General features: G+C 39.9%; 1 protein-coding gene across 4 annotated transcripts in view; it reads right to left on the reverse strand.

Moving 5' to 3' along the window:
• Window positions 1-22181, reverse strand: part of LOC139444373 (ral GTPase-activating protein subunit beta-like) — a 75511-nt gene that overhangs the window by 46556 nt on the left and 6774 nt on the right. For 2 of the 4 annotated variants that reach the window (XM_071225338.1, XM_071225336.1), the window contains exons 3-5: window positions 7434-7632; window positions 4762-4926; window positions 2036-2056 (exon numbers count right to left, since the gene is read on the reverse strand). In XM_071225338.1, coding sequence (XP_071081439.1) covers window positions 2036-2056; window positions 4762-4926; window positions 7434-7632 — 385 coding nt within the window. The remainder of the gene's footprint in view (window positions 1-2035; window positions 2057-4761; window positions 4927-7433; window positions 7633-22181) is intronic. The other 2 variants (XM_071225340.1, XM_071225337.1) reach the window with 1 other exon arrangement.

Below are 22181 nucleotides of genomic sequence, written 5' to 3' on the forward strand. Positions count from 1 at the left end.
TTACAAGTCAACTTCAGTGTATGCATGACCAGATCGTTCTATATGTGTATCTAAATCCTTTTTGCCAGAGCTCCGGTAAAACAATTCCCAATCTGACATTTTGTTCCAAACTCAGACCAAACCTAAACTGAAGACCTTCAGCAGGTAGGGTCGGGTAATTGGGGGTCAGGTACCTGGGTAGTAAATTTGAACTTGTCCCAGCTCTTATGTGGACATCAATATCAATATTCGTTATGTTATGTGTACGGGCAAACAAACATGTGTCAAATCAGAATGTCCTGACTTTTGTCTGGATGCGATCTTGTCATCTGTTTCATATGAGTTGGTCTTTTATGTGATATTGAGGGTGTGTGTGTGTGCACTGTTCCAGACATATGACAGTGGGTGAAGCCAACAATGAGCTCCACATATTCCACCATGTTGGGAATCCAACCTGGTCTTCAGAGCGATGGAACAACGCTAAAAGCAGAACTACCCCACCACCCTCTTTTTATGGCACCTTCAAACATGAAGACAGATTCAAATGACGAGATACACAACTGATCAAAGAATTTTTGAAACAGGGGAGGTCCAAATAAATGGTTTGACATTTGAACCTGCTTGCTTGATTTGTTGTTTAACGCCGCACTCAGCAATATTCCAGCTATATGACGTTGGTCTGTAATTAATCGAGTCTGGACCAGACAATCCAGTGATTAATATCATGAGCATCGATCCACGCAGTTGGGATCGATTACATGCATCAACCAAGTCGGCAAGCCTGTGGCATTTTAACACTGACCATGATGAAGCTTTAGCAACTAGGCTCCCTTGATATTGAGCCTAGTCATGTTGGAGAACCCGGAAGGCTTTCTTTCAGGCTTTGGCCCATGACATACACTGAGAAAGTATGAATGAAACAAAAACAATCATTTGTTTGTTTGTTTGTTGTTTAATGCTGCACTCAGCAATATTCCAGCTATATGACAGGGGTCAGTAAATAATCAAGTCTGAAACAGACAATCCGGTGATTGATATCATGAGCATCGATCCAGGCAAGTGGGATGCTATGACATACATGTACCAAGTCATGAGCCTGACCAACCGATCCTGTTAGTTGCCTCTTACGACAAGCATAGTCGCCTTTTACGGCAAGCATGGGTTGCTGAAGACCTATTCTACCCCACATCTTTACAGGTTCAAAAACAATCAGTACTAGATCAAGCAGTCCACTGGTTGAAGGCATGAGCAACTATCCAAACCATTAGTGCATCAGCCATACATCGTCATCTCCCAGTGCAGCCAACTATTGCAACAAGCATGGGGTGGTGTGGATATCTGATGCCCCTCAGTCAGTCCCTGTTTCAGAAAGACCACCAAACATACCACCACCATGTGCCTGAGAATGCATGCATGTGTATATAAGGAGTGCTTGTAGTATAGTATCTCTTTGCCAACAGAACCAACAGAACTCCAACCAAGGAAATATGGTATCTTTGTAATGACAAGCATTTCGGTCATCAAGTGTATGTATATTCGGTGTATCAAGCTGATGTGGGAGGACAGCCTGGAGCGATGCAGGTCTTAGATGTTTACCGCTTGGTGAAACCCATGACCAATGGTTTTGTGACCAAAGATCATAAACTATTTGCCATTTCTGATCTAAATATGAACTGTTAACATGACTATGATCAATGTACTACTGAACATACAAATGGCAAAACAACATAGAAGAAATATTTAAAGATTTCAACTGTTCTTTAGTTTAAAGCAGAGAAAAAACAGCAGAATTTTTTAATCAGGAACTAAACATCATCAGAAATTAATTTCCTACAGTTCTAAAGTCTACAACAACCATGACAAGATGCAAAATGTTTCAGTCTGAAGCAGTCATTAGGAAAATACAAGCATTTGAAATTAGGCAAAGTAGAAGCATTGAAAGAAAACGGACAGCAAATACACAGTGCACTGAAAGCTGGTAGCACAACATAGCTTGGAGGTAAGGTGAAGATGAAAATGATGTGGCGAAGATCTGTACCAACCGATCTGCACTTACATGAACTAAGTCCTGTGTCGTCTGCTCGAAGGAAACAAAATGCCATGCAGTTACCAAGATTAGTCAAACGCAACAGTAACAGTGGAAAAGAATGATTGTGGTTTTTTTTAAAAACTTGTTCATGTTTGAAAATTCAGCCATGCTTGGCAGAAAAAAAAGTTTGAGTGAGAGTGAGTTTCAATTTTCAGTTTGAGTGAAAGCCTTATAACACAAATATATACTTCACAACTAATGCTTGTATCACATTAGCATCTGCAACTGGGATGAACTGAGGAACTGATTTGAAATGATGAAAATACATACACATGTTAAACAGCCATACTGTTTGTTTGAGGTTAGGAATAATATACGATGACACATCACATTGAAGTTGTACTCACTCTTACAATATCTGTAATCTTTAAATAAGGAGGGTTGAAATGTTGGCATGAAAACCATGATTGAAATCACAAACAAAACAGATCAATAAGAATATTCAGTTTATCCAGACCATTATTTTGCTCTTGTTTTGAACCAGCTAAACCTTTAGAAACACATACTCACAGATTGAAAACATACTTATTCTGAAAAACTTAATGTTTGTTTGATGTGTTTCATATATCATTATGAAGAGTTTAATCCAAACAAAATTATACTCAATTTACAAAAAATGGCTCCTGACTCTTGGCATAAAAAACATATATATCAAACAAGAAGAAAACAGGCCTGGTCCTACCGTCAACAAAACCTTATACTGTAAATCTTGAAATTAATGTGTCTCCAAATTAATACGACTGCTGACCCCTAGCTCAAAATGCGACTCAATGTCCATGCCACTCCGCCCACCCCATCCCCAGCGGAATTATACACAATTAAACTTAGATCTGATTTTAATGAGATTGAATTATACATCTCCTTACCTTAATTCATTTAAACAGCAAATAGCTAGCACCGATTATGAGCGCTGAGTAAGTGTGGCGTGAGTGGCATCTGTATGGACAACTGGAGTGGTCAATGATGCCTAGTTTGACACAAGTGGGTAGAACTCTTGACCTCAGCAGTGATTACTCACCGGATGCCCATTGTGTAATTCCTATTCTTTGAATGACATGGTTATACACTTGTTACAGCTGCTGCTCAATAAACCGTATTTGTGCTTACATACAAGATCGTATTTCTGCTATCCAAAGTGTGCAGTGAGGCCGTCTCATTGTTGAAAGTCATTTAGGAAGACAAATGCAAAGTTTCATTAATGCGAACAAAGACCACTCGCATTTGTTGCATTTAATTCACGATCGCGTTAATTTCAAGATTTACAGTACTTGATATCTCTATGTTTCATCAGCCAGTATAACAGCACAAAGTCATGCGGAGTAGTATTTCATGTCCATGTGTATTGCAGTTTCAAACACCACAAGCATTCACATGCAAAGTTTAGTTAAAAAGTTTTGGTTAAAGAAGAAAAAAACTTTGGCACTCAACACAATCAAATTGTTAATGTAAATAATAACAAAATGCCATGACGGTTACTACATAATAATATGATTTCTCAACAAACCAGACACTCACAAAGAACTTTCACACCCTATATTCCATTTAGTTTTGTTTCCTATCATTTGATGACCAACATTTCTCCATTACTTTGGGTAGTATAGAATTGCTCTCATGAGAAAAGAGCTTCCATCATATTCCAGACGTTTTTCAATTTAATATTTTTCAATCATATTCTTGTTACGTATGCAGGACTTATTTGGAACAATATAGCTGATTTATATTTCTGTGAAGCATTATTCAGTATCACATGCCATGAGATCATTGTCAATACATCACTGGTTTGTGTACGTTCTTCCATCACCTGTAGTACATACGGTCACTGCTCGGTGCAGTTGCTATTTGTAACCAATGAATCAAGCCAGTGAGAGGGAAACCGGGACTGCTCAGACAACTCAGCACACTATTTCTCTGTACCTTGTGCCCCAGCCTTGCGGACTACGCGGCTTCAATGTCAGGCAATGGTAGGGATCTCACAAACTTCATGCATGGAGTATGGCTCATTTGACTTCTATGAACTCAACACAGCTCTCATTTCATTAGCTGAGGACCCAGTGATGTTATACATACACCTTAAACAACCGTATGCATTGAAGGGTGATGGAAGAACATAGTATAACTCATGATGTACGGACGATGCCGGGAGACTTGCCTAAAATGGCTGATACTTTCAGCATCAATCAACTCACAAATCAAGCAAACTGTTCCATATTGTCTTGTAACTTCAACAGTCATCGAAGGCTTATTTTCAGAAGTTTCCAGCTTATTATATGATTGAAAGAATTATTAAATTAATGAAAATTATTTAAGTCAGAAAACGTAAGACTGACAATGTCTGATATTGATATAACTTCTGCAAGGTTTTCATCACTATGGCTGCCAAAATGTCAAAATCTAAACATTACAGATACTAGATACTATTGAGATAACTTTAAGTCGGTATATAACTGATGTTACTACTGACATAACCTAAAGTTGGTATATAACTGATGTTACTACTGACATAACCTTAAGTTGTTATATAACTGATGTTACTGCTGACATAACCTTAAGTTGGTATATAACTGATGTCACTGCTGACATAACCTAAAGTTGGTATATAACTGATGTTACTACTGACATAACCTTATGTTACAGTGTACAATACACACTGCTGTATAGACAGTATGCTTGCAGTGTGTCAAGGGCTGCCCTACCTTTCTCTGTGGGAGGAGACAACAGGCTGTCATTGGCGGCCAGCAGGAACTTCAGCAGGGCCTCCCAGGTGGCACGGGTCAGGATGTTGGACTCCTTGGCCACGCCCTCGATTGCCCGGAGCACCCGGTGACACAGCAGGGCCTGTCTCTTGACTAAGTCAACACCTGAGGAGCAGTCATTGGAGTGAATGAAATAATCTGTGAGTGAGTGTGTGCATGTGTGATTGTGTAAAGCAAATATATCACAGTGGCCTGGAAATAATTGACAAGCCCCTGGTTGATAGAAAGATGAACGATCCCCTCCGTCAGGTTATATTGCATCTTCCCGAGGCAAGAGAGTTAACTGACTTTAAAAGTCCAGTTTCCATCCTTGCCGAACTAGGCTGGAATTACTGGGGTCGATCGTAGTGCCACAAGTGGCTATTACCAGTTATGTCCCTTCTAAGACTCTCCTATGGACCAATCAAGATTCCACCTCTCGTATCACTTGCGTTTGCTTCACACAAAATGGTGGCGCCCAGTCAGGAAGATCTGATCGATAATCAAGATCTATATTGTGATAAAACGGATCTTACATCTCGAAATGCATCAAATCACGTGAGCACCTTGATTAAAAACATGAAAAGATTTGGAAATTATCTGTTGACAAAGAGTTGGCGATGCACATGTTTTGCAAATCCTGCAATCGATCGAAATCTGCACGACAGTTTACGAACCGGATTTCGATTTTGGTGTGCGATTTTGATTGGACTATGCATAGACTCATTAGTCCAGCCAAAATGTAACTCCATAATACCAGCCTAGTTCGGCAAGGGTTTAAACTGGACTTTTATAACAGTCAGTTAACTCTCTGGCCTCGGGAAGATGGGTATATTGATACACCATCCACCAGGTCACATAGTAACCACACCATCCTCATTGTAGTCAGCTCAAGCAAGGGGTTCTGGGTTCCTCTTTTGACCAGCAGTGCATTCATTACAAGCATACCATTCCAAAACAGTTTCGTAGTAGATTTGTATTCCAACACAGATTTCTATGTATGGGATCTGAAAATGAGCGTTAACATTTGGTGGATTCGGAAATATTCTTAATTACAGCCATGGCAACCTGGAAGAGATGAGTGTGAACCAATAATACAGTGGCTGATGGTGTAAGCAACAATCCCATTATTGGTATTGTGAGTCTATTCTGACAGGCCCAAAAGGAGATCAATTGTTTTACTTTCATTTATAAACAAAGAACATCAAAATGGGGGTCTTAAGGTGACTACTGTACCAACAAATGAAATATTATGTATTTGTGAGGCCTTATGCTGGACAGAAAATCTAACATGCATGCTTATATGCATGACTTTAATTAAACAGGCCTTTATTACAGCTTTGCATCCCATAGGACCCACATTGCAAACTAATTATATCTACTCTCAATTTTTGGGAGTATCGGATGCAATATTTCACGTCTGGTAAAAACTGCCTCTGTTGGCTTGCTACCACCTGATGCACACTGCATGGCTAAGTGTTTGCGAGAGTCAGTGTGTCTTACGTTACTGCTATCCCGAGGGTCGGTAGAATTTCAGGGTTTTTGAGTGATGTCCTTATATGTTATGACTTTTCTGGTCAGTAAATGTTCCAGGGTAGTTTGTATCCCTACATTTGGACGTATTCTGACCCGCAATCCCAAGAGAAGCGAAATGTTGGGTTGGCTATTCTGAAAGCAGATAAGATAAGGTGTGCGGCTAAGACCAAAGAGTGATCTCTGTTGTCAGTGACTAGTTTCGAGCTGCCTCGCTCTCATCGGACACTAAACATGCTAAACCAGTGATCTTCATCACAGATTACAATCCCACCACACTCAAGGTCAGCTCCACGACCACAAACTCCTGGCACTTTTTTAAAGGGTCAGCTACCTGCACTGACACATTCCGAGTCCCACACATCACAGCATATAGAAAGAACCACACACTAGGAGATATCCACATGAATTGTCATCATCCAGGATGACAACTGTCACAAACAATCATGTAAAATCTGCATGAAATTAAAGTCAGTAAACACATTCAGCAGCCACACGACAGGCAAAAAATACAAATGCCAATCTCACTTTAACTGCAAAGGTAGAAACATAATCCATTTACTAAACAGCTCCAAATGTGTGAAATAATATGCAGGAGAAACAAAACGTCACCTCTGCACTTTGCCGACATCAACCACCAAAAGGACAAACCCGTCGCTAACCATTTCAGTGAGGGAGTGAGAGAGTTTGGTTTTACGCCGCTTTTAGAAATATTCCTGCAATATCACGGCGGGGAACACCAGAAATGGGCTTCACACATTGTACCCATGTCGGGAATCGAACCCGGGTCTTTGGCATGACGAGCGAACGCTTTAACCACTAGGGTACCCGACCGCCCCCTAAACATTTCAATTCAGTGGGACACTCTACTAGAGACCTCCATTACCAAATCATACAACAGCTGAAAACAGACCCGGTGTCAGATCTGAGCACGGCCAAACGCCGATCCTTTGAACTAAAATGGATCATCGATAACAAAACTATCCATCCGCAAGGCATGAACGACAAGATCTAACCCTGGAGAACTCCCATCCCTTCACTATTCTGAAAGTAGGTAACGCTTAGAAAACCCTATCTCCAAGCCAGCATCAGTAACCTACCAGCTGCTGGCCGTGGCTTGAAGAGATTCAGTAGATGATGTAGCATGTCCTGTGCGTAGGGGTTGGGGTCATCAACGATGGGGCGTGGCACGCAGGGTCGGGGAACAATCAGTGCAGTGAGCCACTCACAATACACCTTCACACAGTCATTGATGGTGTCATGTTCATTGAGAGGCAGACCCAGGCCATAGCACAGCACCTGAAATATAACATTAAATACTGCAATTGTAACAAGCATGAAATACTCACATCCCCCGCCAATATGACATGTCGGTGTGTGCAATGCATTAGCTCCTGTGAACTATGTTCACTGGGCCTTTTTGTAAAGAAATATACTATGTTTTTCAAGATCTGCTCCGGAAACGAGGACTACCTCCATTTTCAGTCTAAATCAAAGTTGTTGCCATGGAAACTCGAAAAATAACTTTAAAAAAAAATCCAAAACTACCCAAAGGCACCAGTTCACCACTCGACCTACCTATGTGCCAAGTTTGGTGAAGAAATATGGTACGGTTTTCAAGATCTGCTCCGGAAACGAGGACTACTGCCATTTTCAGTCTAAATCAAAGTCGTTGCCATGGAAACTCAAAAAATAACTTTTTTTTAAATCCCAAACTATCAAAAGGCACCAGTTCACCACTAGATCTATCTATGTATCTATGTGCCAAGTTTGGTGAAGAAATATGGTACGGTTTTTAAGATCTGCTCCGGAAACAAAATGTGACGGATGGACGAAAGGACGGACGGACGGCACCCATTCCTATATCCCCCTTCCACTTCATGGCGGGGGATAATTAACAGTCACTGGACATAAGACCATCTTTATAATTTGGATTATAGGTCATTGGGTGGTTGGCCCAAAATAGTGATAATATGTCAAAAACAAGTTCTTAAAGTATTTATGATAAGGATTTGTTAGTCAAGTATGTTACAAATCAAAGGTTTACTTTTCTTTTTGACCGACTTTAAAGTTTTGTTTATTAAGTCACACATTTTTAATTTTTTTGTTTCATGGGCCTGCCACCCCTCCTGAAAAGCAGTTGGCCCAAGAAATAAATTGAAAAATAACTCCTACTTGTAACATAGACCCTCTTATACAATAAAAATTGTTACATATAAATTGCATGTCTAACATTTCAAGGCATTTAACCACAGTTACATCTGCACGGCCATAAAATAACTGGGTCAGATTACCTTACATATGTACATATTTAGTGTAACTCTTGAGTACCGGTATTGACAGGAAATGACTGGAATGCATCAGGTAACAGTGGAATCTGTCAACATAACACTTGTTATCATTTAAAAAAAAATATGTAAGTCTGATTTGGAAAGCATTCTTTGATAGGCCCCCCTTTTTAACCTAATTGTTTACATTGTTTTGCTGACGAATATTTAGGTAGAATTAGTGTGTTAGTGTGTTAGTGTGTGTGTGTGTTTTTATGTTAGTGTTTGTGTGTACATGAATTGCATAAATATTTCATAGATGACTCTCCAAGTATTACTTAAATCAATTTAACAGCTGCAAGCATTTGTCTAATAATCTCATGTTTGTCATTTTAATGCTAAGAAATAAGATGAAGTCCTTTAGAAAAATCGATCACATGGTTGTGTAGGTGGCCTCAAAGGAAGGTGCGTGCAGCACATGAGCACACCCAGGCCAACCTGACATATTGGTAAGGAGCTCAACAGGATATCATGTATAAGATCAAGAGGATATTCTAACAATCCCTGATGACAGTGGGACACACTATTGTGCCTGCTAATTATATGCATGATCTTTATTCGTATAAATTCTGATACAAGTTTTTAACGTTAAACACGTGATATCTTGCCCGGATGTACGGAAGAAGCCATTGCTCTTTGCAGTTGTGTATGACATTTGCAATTTGTAATTGTGTAGTGGAAGTCAAGCAGAACACAACTTGAACTGACAGTGCCTGTCGTAAGTTAATATATTCTCCTTGAATAGAATTTCATTTTACGTGCACACAGATTTACATGAATACACAACTTTAGGTCGAGGCTACTATAAGTAACATAAATCACTTCCTGCCCTGCTCACCCCAAAGTTATTTCTGTACATCAATGGCTGCTTCTTCGTGAGTATTGTGTGTCCAATGTAATGTCAATTTTCATATTTATTGATGTGTTAAAATCAATATGGAAACGCTAACATTGCAAGGCATTTAACCACAGTTACATCTGCACGGCCAGAAAATAACTGGGTCAGATTACCTTACATATGTACATATTTAGTGTAACTCTTGAGTACCGGTATTGACAGGAAATGACTGGAATGCATCAGGTAACAGTGGAATCTGTCAACATAACACTTGTTATCACTTAAAAAATAAATGTAAGTCTGATTTGGAAAGCATTCTTTGTTAGGCACCCCTTTTTAAACTAATTGTTTACATTGTTTTGCTGACGAATATTTAGGTAAAAATTATAATATGTAACCATAAACGCAGATAATATGTTTTATGAATTTGTTTTGGTACATTGGCTTAATGGAAAACAATACTGTTTACTATCTTTTAAGTGCAGAATGTTAATATTTTATTTCTGTCAATCTCTTGTCAAGAGTGTCAATAAATATGCATGTTACAGAGCAAGGTTATATACTAAATTCTATTCAGTATAAAGTTGTTTCAGTGGGTTGGTTTAGTGGGACAAAATAAGTACCACTTCTCTAAAGTGTAGAATTTGTTAGCAGTAACTGGTAATCATTTACTTAAGTCATAGTAGGTTGTGTTCATGTCTTAGGTATTTGTGGTAGCCAGACTAGGCTGTGTTCTTGTCTTAGGCATTTGTGGTGGCCAGAGTTGGTTGTGTTCTTGTATTGGGTATTTGTGGTGACCAGAGTTGGTTGTGTTCTTGTATTGGGTATTTGTGGTGACCAGAGTTGGTTGTGTTCTTGTATTGGGTATTTGTGGCCACCAGACTAGACTGTGTTCTTGTATTGGGTATTTGTGGCGACCAGACTGGGCTGTGTTCTTGTATTGGGTATTTGTGGTGGCCAGAGTTGGTTGTGTTCTTGTATTGGGTATTTGTGGTGACCAGAGTAGGCTGTGTTCTTGTATTGGGTATTTGTGGCGACCAGACTAGGCTGTGTTGTTGTATTGGGTATTTGTGGTGACCAGAGTTGGTTGTGTTCTTGTATTGGGTATTTGTGGCGACCAGAGTAGGCTGTGTTCTTGTATTGGGTATTTGTGGTGACCAGAATTGGTTGTGTTCTTGTATTGGGTATTTGTGGTGACCAGAGTAGGCTGTGTTCTTGTATTGGGTATTTGTGGTGGCCAGAGTTGGTAGTGCTCTTGTATTGGGTATTTGTGGTGACCAGAGTTGGTTGTGTTCTAGTATTGGGTATTTGTGGCGACCAGAGTAGGCTGTGTTCTTGTATTGGGTATTTGTGGTAACCAGAGTAGGCTGTGTTCTTGTATTGGGTATTTGTGGTGACCACAGTTGGTTGTGTTCTTGTATTGGGTATTTGTGCTGACCAGAGTAGGCTGTGTTCTTGTATTGGGTATTTGTGGTGATCAGACTCGGCGGTGTTCTTGTCTTAGGCATTTGTGGTGGCCAGAGTTGGTTGTGTTCTTGTATTGGGTATTTGTGGTGACCAGAGTTGGTTGTGTTCTTGTACTGGGTATTTGTGGCGACCAGACTTGACTGTGTTCTTGTATTGGGTATTTGTGGTGACCAGAGTAGGCTGTGTTCTTGTATTGGGTATTTGTGGCGACCAGACTAGGCTGTGTTCTTGTATTGGGTATTTGTGGTGGCCAGAGTTGGTTGTGCTCTTGTATTGGGTATTTGTGGTGACCAGAGTTGGTTGTGTTCTAGTATTGGGTATTTGTGGCGACCAGAGTAGGCTGTGTTCTTGTATTGGGTATTTCTGGTGACAAGAGTTGGTTGTGTTCTTGTATTGGGTATTTGTGGTGACCAGAGTTGGTTGTGTTCTTGTATTGGGTATTTGTGGCCACCAGACTAGACTGTGTTCTTGTATTGGGTATTTGTGGTGACCAGAGTTGGTTGTGTTCTTGTATTGGGTATTTGTGGTGACCAGAGTTGGTTGTGTTCTTGTCTTAGAGTAACTTGTGGTGGCCAGACTAGGCTGTGTTCTTGTCTTAGGTATTTGTGGTGACCAGACAGGACCAGAATGAATGAATGAATGAATGAATGAATGAATGAATGAATGAATGAATGAATGAATACAACTGTGTACAAAGTGAGAGTGAGTTCTGAAAATGAAATGTAATTATGTAAGTAAGTGTAAGCACACAAAAAATGTCATGACTTTTAACTTTAGTACAAAATAAATTTGATTAGATTTGTATGTACATGAATACATTATACTACTTTTATAATTCTTTTTAAGCTAAAGGCTTATAAAAAGGTGCATCAGCAAAATTTTAAAACCACATGTTCTGGGTTCAGTTTGCCTTTGGCACCTGTTTCCATCAAAATCTGACACCTGTCTCCATCAAGATCTGACAAAGCCTCAACATGACTACAAGATCATGTGACGTGAACCGTGAATGTTCTTTTACGCCACAGTCCAATATATTTCACCTGTATCACGACGGTGTGTAAATACACAAATGTAGGACAGGCATACCAGATGGTGACACCATGAGAAACAACCCACACCACTGGGGTCAAGATGACATAATGTCAACAACGATGACACACTACAACTAACCATCTGATCTTCATATCACCCAACCCTGAATCTAAATCTGCACGATCACTACATAACTGGGTCAGTTCACCTCACTCTGTCGTGAATGTTTGTTGACAGAAAATGAGTGGAATGTATCAATTGCATAACAAATCTGTAATAATTAGACTGGTGATGACTGAACGGTAAAGTCCAACTTGTACAGGTAGTCTTTGTGAGCCACACTGTTCTTATCTCAAGGTCTGCAGATTCTGTAGATTGGGTATCTATGAGAATCAATTATCACATGTTTTTGAGCACCTGAACAATACGTAATCACGCACTTAATGACATATATAGACAGACAGACCAGATATGCTTCATGAATAAATACTTCATTGATGACCCTCCAAGTAATTACTTGAAATAATATAACAACTGCATGAGTTGTTTGTCAGTTTAATTCTGAGAAATGAGACGAGGTCCCTTAGCAAAAATAGATCACGTGGTTGTGTATGTGGCATGCGCAGTACATATGCACAGGTTGACATACGGAAACAAATTCAAGAGTTGAATGGGATATTTAGCATAGGATCAACAGGATATTCTAGCTATAGTGCCTGTTGAAAGTTGAGATATTCTCCTTGAATAGGGCAAGTTCATTTCTTGTGAGTACATTTATTTATAAATACACCACTTGAGATCTAGGCCAGTTGTTACGCGAGAAATGCAGTGCTAGACACATTAATAACAACAGAAGCAATCTTATTCAGTTCCTATTCACAGAGCTCCAGATAACATTTGCTTATCTGTACCTCTGTATTCAAGGATGTAACATATCTAATATATCTAACATATTACCAAAACCAAAAGAATTATACAATGCGCAAAATACTATTAAAATTCCAAGAAAAATAAATCGCTTCCTGTTCCACTAACAGACAGGTATCATCTATGGCTGCTTTTTCTTGAGTTCTAGTATTTTACGTGCAACGTAATGTTAATTTTCATATTTATAGATGTTTCAGATTCAATATTTGAAAGCAAACATTTGAAGGAGTTTGATCTGCACGGCCATGAAATAACTGGGTCAGTTTACCTTACTCTGTTGTGCATATTTAGTGTAACTCTTGAGTATTGACAGGTATGCATCAGGTAACAAGGGAGTCCAACATTATAACTCTGATATTAATTCTGATATGGACATCATTCTTTGTAAGGCCTCTCTTCTTAATTTTATGGTTTACTTTTTTATGCCAATAAATGTATACATGCAGATACAATGTTGATAAAGTTGTTTGGGTCGATTGATATTATGAAAAACATACCGGTTTATTATCTTTAAGGTGTAGAATGCTTAATATTTTAACAGTAACATGTATTTACTTCTGTCCATGTCTCTCAACTCAACTGTGTCAGTAAATATGCATGCCACTGAATAAAGTAATATGTTTAATTTTGTTTCATATAAAGTTGTTTCATTGGGTTGGTTTAATGAAACAAAAAACTGCTAAAAATGTATTTTTTCGTTAGCAGTTACTTGTATTACTTCAGTCATAGTAGGCTGTGTTCTTGTATGAGGTGATAGAGGAGACTAGGGTAGGCTGTGTTCTTGTATAAGGTAATAGAGGAGACCACAGTAGGCTGTGTTCTTGTATGAGGTGATAGAGGAGACAACAGCAGGCTGTGTTCTTGTATGAGGTGATAGAGGAGACCACAGTAGGCTGTGTTCTTGTATAAGGTAATAGAGGAAACCACAGTAGGCTGTGTTCTTGTATGAGGTGATAGAGGAGACTAGGGCAGGCTGTGTTCTTGTATAAGGTAATAGAGGAGACCACAGTAGGCTGTGTTCTTGTATGAGGTGATAGAGCAGACAACAGTAGGCTGTGTTCTTGTATGAGGTGATAGAGGAGACAAGGGTAGGCTGTGTTCTTGTATGGGGTGATAGAGGAGACCACGGTAGGCTGTGTTCTTGTATGAGGTGATAGAGGAGACTAGGGTAGGATGTGTTCTTGTATGAGGTGATAGAGGAGACTAGGGCAGGCTGTGTTCTTGTATGAGGTGATAGAGGAGACTAGGGTAGGATGTGTTCTTGTATGAGGTGATAGAGGAGACTAGGGTAGGTTGTGTTCTTGTATAAGGTAATAGAGGAGACCACAGTAGGCTGTGTTCTTGTATGAGGTGATAGAGGAGACCACAGTAGGCTGTGTTCTTGTATGAGGTGATAGAGGAGACTAGGGCAGGCTGTGTTCTTGTATTAGGTGATAGATGTGACCACAGTAGGCTGTGTTCTTGTGTGAGGTGATAGAGGAGACAAGGGTAGGCTGTGTTCTTGTATGAGGTGATAGATGTGACCACAGTAGGCTGTGTTCTTGTATTAGGTGATGGATGTGACCACAGTAGGCTGTGTTCTTGTATGGGGTGATAGAGGGGACTAGGGCAGGCTGTGTTCTTGTATTAGGTGATAGAGGAGACAAGGGCAGGCTGTGTTCTTGTATTAGGTGATAGAGGAGACTAGGGCAGGCTGTGTTCTTGTATTAGGTGATAGAGGAGACAAGGGTAGGCTGTGTTCTTGTATGAGGGGATAGATGTGACCACAGTAGGCTGTGTTCTTGTATTAGGTGATGGATGTGACCACAGTAGGCTGTGTTCTTGTATGGGGTGATAGAGGAGACTAGGGCAGGCTGTATTCTTGTATGGGGTGATAGAGGAGACTAGGGCAGGCTGTATTCTTGTATGGGGTGATAGAGGAGACAGGGGTAGGCTGTGTTTTTGTATTACGTATTGAAGGTGGCCTGATTGGTCAGGCAGGTAAAACGTTTATAAAACATTATATTTTCGTTTTTAGGCTGTGAACTTTGGCTTCGGTTGATCTAATATGTAACCAGAAAAAAAGTTGCGCAGGTCAGATTCCAGCACAAGTCAAGGGTATTGGTAACTTATGAAAGGAAAACTGGCAAGAACATAAAAGGTATTTAGACAATTTCTTACATATTCTTTCATCAGATAAACTCTTCCCAAGAACTTAATCAAATCTAATACCATTAACATCAATATGCTTTGACATTTTTAAAGGAGATAAGCACCTTCACAGATGATGCTTATAAAATGAGGTAATGCTGTCAACAGAGTTATGAAACATGAATATTTTAGCTATGAATTAATTGATGGTTCATATACTTCACTCTATCATTACCAATTCTTATGTGATGTCTAAAAATTGTGTAATACATGTATGTATTCAAATGTGTCTCATCAAGGGTTACATGCTCAGCAGCATTCACAAGTGATTGATATTAGGAGCATCGCCTCACATCGTGAGGTACGATGATGCAATCAACCGAATCACCAAGTCTGATGGGGCGGTTGGGTAGCCTAGTGGTTAAAGTGTTCGCTCGTCACGCTGAGGACCTGGGTTCGATTACCGACATGGTTACAATGTGTGAAGCCCATTTCTGGTGTCCCCCGCCGTGATATTGCTGGAATATTACTAAAAGCGGTGTAAAACCATACTCAGTCACACACTCACCAAGCCTGATCATCAGATTCAATGAGTTACTTCTTACTATAAGCATAGGGGGCTGGGTACCTATTCTAATCCAGAATCCAAACTAGTGAATTGTGTTTTTCATGTTGCAACAAGAAATGTTACAGCTATGTAACTGACTGACTGACTGAGTTGGGTTTATAACGCTGCTTTTAACAGTATCCCAGTTATATCACGGCGTGTCAGCTTAATGTGGGAGGAAAGCCTGAAGTGATTCAGGTCTCAGAAGTTTACTACTTCGGTGAAACCCACGAGCACGGGTATGGTTCTGACAAACCTAGAAACATAATCGGGGCGAACCGGGATTCGAACCCACAATCATAGGTTTCTGGCGTGCCCTATGTAACTGAGTTCCAAACATATTTGAGTGTGTGCAAGTCATGTTATCAGAGACTGATGGCACACATTCAGCCAGGTGCCATGCTGTAACCAGTGGATCCTAGTTGGATCTTACGACAAACATGGGGCACTGGAAACACATTCTGCCCCAGAATATCCAAGAAGATTCTTGACCATAAACAACACCATTTATACATCATCAGGAAGACCTAAATATTACACAAAATGTCATCTGCTTTCAGAATGGATGAGACAATCATCTTCGGCATTCTATGCCTACTGCTGGTGGTGGTGGTGGCGGCCTGTCTTTTTAGGAAAAGAGGGCGCAGACAGACACCAAGGTGCTCATTCTCCACGCAAGAATCAGGTAATAACCTATATACACAAAAGTGAGTGAGTGAAGGTTATTTTACATAGCATTCAGCAATATTTCGGCTGTAATCCTTCAAATCTGGGCACGACAGACCAGTTGTTGATAGCATGACAAATGATACATTTGGACGAGGTATGACAATGTATCAGCCAGGCCATACTTGCCATAGATCGCCATTAGTCATCCCTTATGACAAACACAAAATACATGAGTCCTTTTCTGGGTCACAAGAGATGGAAAATGTTATCTAACATGAATATTGACAAAGAAAGAGACAACAATGTTTTCAGAATTCAACAGCTATATGATTCTTTTTATGACACTTATGAACAATTCAAACACAAATAATCATAAACTGTTTAATTCTTTGTAGGTCAAGATGGAATTTCAGAAAATTACAGTATGGATTTATTTTCTCAAGAATGTTTCCCAATTATCAGGGCCATACAAAACAAGATTCAGCTCATCTACCAACGATGTAGATGGAAATCATACAGCACAGTAAGGGTCTCTACAGTATCTACTCAGACCGACCCCTGTGGTCAATCTGAGCAAATGTCTGTCCAAAGGCCCTTGGCAACAAATTTGTCAGACTCACTGACCCCACAGGGCCCCCAAAGTAGCCATAGAACTCTAATAGCATCTTACAGAGAAGCAACAGGACAAACACCAAATCCTGAAGCAGGAAGACCAGCAGAAACAGGGGCAGAAGCAGGGACAAGGGCAACAACAGAGGTAGAGGATGAGACAGACCCACCAAACTGTGATGCCATAGCAAGAGGAACAGCACAGGTGGTGACAGAAGAAGTCACAGATCCATCAAGACCTGATTTGACAACAGGAGCAGTACAAGAGGCAGTGGAAGAAGTAGTCACAGATCCAGCACTACCTGATTTGACAACAGGAGCAGTGCAAGTGGCAGAGACAGAAGTCACAGATCCATCAAGACCTGATTTGACAACAGGAGCAGTACAAGAGGCAGTGGAAGAAGTAGTCACAGATCCAGCACTACCTGATTTGACAACAGTAGCAGTACAAGAGGCAGAGACAGAAGTCACAGATCCATCAAGACCTGATTTGACAACAGGAGCAGTACAAGAGGCAGTGGAAGAAGTAGTCACAGATCCAGCACTACCTGATTTGACAACAGTAGCAGTACAAGAGGCAGAGACAGAAGTCACAGATCCATCAAGACCTGATTTGACAACAGGAGCAGTACAAGAGGCAGTGGAAGAAGTAGTCACAGATCCAGCACTACCTGATTTGACAACAGTAGCAGTGCAAGAGGCAGAGACAGAAGTCACAGATCCATCAAGACCTGATTTGACAACAGGAGCAGTACAAGAGGCAGTGGAAGAAGTAGTCACAGATCCAGCACTACCTGATTTGACAACAGTAGCAGTACAAGAGGCAGAGACAGAAGTCACAGATCCATCAAGACCTGATTTGACAACAGGAGCAGTACAAGAGGCAGTGGAAGAAGTAGTCACAGATCCAGCACTACCTGATTTGACAACAGGAGCAGTGCAAGTGGCAGTGAAAGGTCTATCAAGTCCGGATGGTGTAAAGGTTGAAACAACCAAGGCAGTCACAGAGGCAGAAAGAGATGAAGAAAGCCTTGATGCCATAATCAAAGGAACTACAGAGGCATCGACAATGGCAGATCAAGAAAGATCTGACGCTACAACAGGGGCAAAAACAGCAGAGGCATCGACAGTGGCAGTGACAGACCAAGAAAGATCTGACGTGATAACAGGAGCAAGCCATGATGACATAACAAGAAGAACAACACAGGCAGTGCCAGATGCAACAAACTATGATTTCCAAATGACAGGAACAGAGGCAGTGGCAGGGACAAGAACAAATTCAGCTCTACAGGTCCCCTCATTGCCATTTGCCTTCAGTGATGGACAAATACAAATTGACATTGATATACATCAAAATAATAAGGAAGAAGAAGATCTTGAAGATGAACTACAAGGTTCCATGTTTCCAGTAGGAAACAAAGAAGCTGAAATCTTGGTCAAAGGGCAAGCTTTAAAGGCAGGTTCAAAGACAGGTTGTGGGGACACAGCTGGCAATGAAATGTTTTTGAACAAAAAAGGCAGCTTGAATTCACTATGTGACAAAGAAACATCCTCATCAAGTTCCTCCAACTCTGAACTGACTGAGCAGGAAGAATCATCAAAGGGCTATATGGGGATAACAGATCAATCTGAGATACAGCTGTCAAAGAGTCAGAAAACTAGTAAGTTAGAAATGGGATCCTTACAAAGAGGCCAAAATCAGAAGATCCAGGAAGACAAGATCCTGAGAAAAAAGACTGACCAAGGTACTCAGAGGATGTTATTCAAGGGGGATACTAGTAAGACATACAACCTGTCACAAAGTATCCCACCTCCAAAATGGGAAACTATAGACAGTGAAAAGACCAGTGCCCTCTCTAAGCCAAAAGAAACAAACAAATGCTATGTCGAAAGCCATCTCATTGGTGTAGTGCCAGATAACCATCCCTTGGATGCAGAGAATGAGGTCAAACTTATGCAAGCCAGTTATGCCAAACAGAGAAGATGCTCATCTGTACATGGAGGAAAAGGTCCTGCTGCAGGGAGCAAAAATACTCTCTCTGATTCAGTGAGTGAATATGATGCAGATAATGAGGACTCAGATCCAGAGACTGCGCAACCCAGTTACACCAAACAGAAAAGATCCTCATCTGCACAAGGAGAAGAGCCTGCTGATGTAAATGCAAAGTGTTCAGGCTCAGACAGCTTGAAGAACAGAGGCACAGTACCCCGCACTACACTGGACATTATAGAGGAAGCACCACAAACAGCAACCATGGCAGCAACAGTATCCTGCCACAAGGTAAAGTAAAATGTGAAGAGAAGAGTAATTTCTTCAACAATGTTATACAGCCAATAAAACTGCAATATGTACTAAACAAAGTCCTTGAATAGTCGATATCATAAACACATTGAAAATATGGTCATATCAGCAAACTCTGGTAGAGGTTCAAAATGTTTAAGTTGTATAGATTAGCCCTTCCTTAAACTGAGAAATGTCATTATCTGTTTCTAGATTCAAACTGAGCTGACACTTGGTCACTTCAGCAATGGTGAGCCATGGAAATATGACAGCAAAGCTGGGTCAGAAATAGAATCAGACATCACCAGTGTTGAGACAGATGGAGCAATGGGCGGAAATACACAGGTGACAAGGAGAGAATCCAGGATGAAGATGGTAGGAATGGAGGCACCGTTAATCCTGAAGATCTTGGCAGCATCCAAGATGACAATCAGAAGACCAAAGGTAGTGATGACAGCAAGGGAAATAATTATTATTCACCACCAGGTAATTAGACTTGTGGCTAAGGAGAAAAGGGAGGCAACAGTCACTCTGGAGGTCCTTGCAGTGTTCAAACACTTGGTGACTCGGACCATACAGAATAGGCACATAGAAGTTGATGTAAATTAGAAACTACTGGTTTCTCAAAAATTCAATGTTGTCAACAAATGGTAAAGGCATTGAATATAGAAAACAAGCACATAGTACTTCAAAAGAAAATATCACTACAAGGTTTTACTAGCTGTCATTTTACTTTCTTGCTTCCCATTCGAATGGATGCTTATGATATCCAATGTAAATCTCATGGGTTGCAAAAGATTATGGCAGTTTGAACCAGTAAACCTAATACAATTATAGCAAGCATGGTAAATTTAAGTGATATGTCTATTCTGATAAAAAATACAAACGAAATGACAGTCCATTTCGGATTTTGTTTGAACAAGGAGTTCACTATATATTATTAGCATAATAGGCCTCATACCAGTTACCATCAGATATTGGTCCTGAAGGTCCCACGGGGCTAACAAATGAACACTTAGAGATGTTTCAGATTAATGTTCGAGAAAAAAAAAAAAAAATTCTGATTGTTTAATTTAATTTAAATTAAATTAAATTTTGGTTCAGTAGGCCATTTTTTAAAAGTACATGAATAAAAGTTTTAGGTGTTCAAACAGAAGCATTTCATTTTAATAATAACATGTTTTAGACAGTGACATTTGTTAAAACAGAATTTCTTTGAGGTAATGTACTTTGAACAGTTTCTAAGAATATGTAAACAATTACTGCTAATTAATTTATAATATTTCACCATGTTATTAATTTGTCCATATACTGGCAAATATTTGTTATAAATGGCATCTTAGGCTTTACACTCAAACATGAAATGGATTTTGTTTTCATTTGAACTACTTTCACAAGCTTGATATACCTTGAATATTTGCATTTCCAGAATAATGAATGAAGTCAAAGGAGAAGTCAGTGATCAGTTGAAAACGATGAAACCGGACACCATAGAAAATAAAGTGTTTCTTATAGCGGATCCATGGCGGAAGAGGAAGAAACCAGTATCGAAAGACGTTAATGCCAAATTCATTTTCAAATGATTTTTAAAAAATCTAAGTAGTTTCTTGTGTTAAAGGCTCTGAATCCCGTAGTGAGGAACTGTGAAAATATTCAGAATTTTATGAACTCCAGCAAATGCAAGGATGGTGCGGAAGGTCTTAGAAAATTATTTCTATGATGAAACTTTGGCAAACATTTTTAAGAAAAGTATCGACATGCAATCCCTGCACCGACGATGCTGTGCCAAAGGGGAAACCATGAAAATAATCAAGAAAAATCACAACATTGATCATTAAAAGTCTCCTGCCATACATGAATCTATACAATGTTTAGCGTTGTAGAAATTATCCATTATTAATATTATATGATAATCTGTCAAAGATCTGAGCATACGCCAATATCTGCTCCTTATGTGGATCTGCCATAGATCTTGAGTATACTGACACCAATATCTGCCCTATTTGTGGAATCCGCCACGGATCTGAGAATCCACCACGGATCAGAGTCCCACCATAGATCTGAGTCCTACATATATATTTATGCATGAAAGGTTCGAAGGGTAAAAGGACACAGCAGTTTTGTGTCACATATGTGTACGAACAGGTACAGGACAACCCGCGGACAAAAGACCCATCATGCTATTGTTTGACACCTTGGAGAGACACCAGGTGTCATATAGCTATCCAGCAGGGTGGCTGATGGATTCCACCATCATCATCAGAGGAAAGCGCAATGATCCTGTGTCCCACAAGTCCTGGTATTAGTACAAGGGCCAGCCAAACCCGAGGGTAATTTCTAGACAGGATTAGTGCCACGGTAATTGTTAATGTTGAGTGATGTTGAGTTTTATTGTCAAATGCTGGGCTGGCTATTGGACGCCGGTTGACATCGCCAGTGGAAAAAAATGTGAGATCTTCGACTCCGTGTATAAGACGACCTCCCTTCTTAGCCCCCTCATTTTAGGTACGAAAAACTCGCCTTATACACAGCAATATACGGTAATTGTAACTCATTAATACGAATGCACAGAAGAAAGGCAAGTGATTGCTAATGTTCAGTTTTTAAGTTATATCCATTAATTTACAAGCATAATGTGTATGTTGAGCTTATGTAAGGGTATGCACTGACGTGTGGTCATTCAAACAAGGCGAAAAAGGATTTTTATTTATACACGGTGATGACCGATATGCTAAGTTAGCTTATTCTCTCATCACATTCAGTTATATACTGGTACAAGTACACATAAACGCATACATTGATCGAATTGTTAGTGGTATCTTGCATTTTGCTCATTGCCGATGCCAGTTGTTGTTACAAACCAGCATAAGAAGAGCATTGTTGTTTTGTGTATATTTGATTGTTTGTATATCATGGCTGTATATAAGTATTTAGTAGCTTGTATTATATACTATTAAGGAA

This window comes from Haliotis cracherodii, unplaced genomic scaffold (assembly GCF_022045235.1).
Source record: "Haliotis cracherodii isolate W230 unplaced genomic scaffold, xgHalCrac1.p SCAF_5, whole genome shotgun sequence".
Taxonomy (NCBI): domain Eukaryota; kingdom Metazoa; phylum Mollusca; class Gastropoda; order Lepetellida; family Haliotidae; genus Haliotis; species Haliotis cracherodii.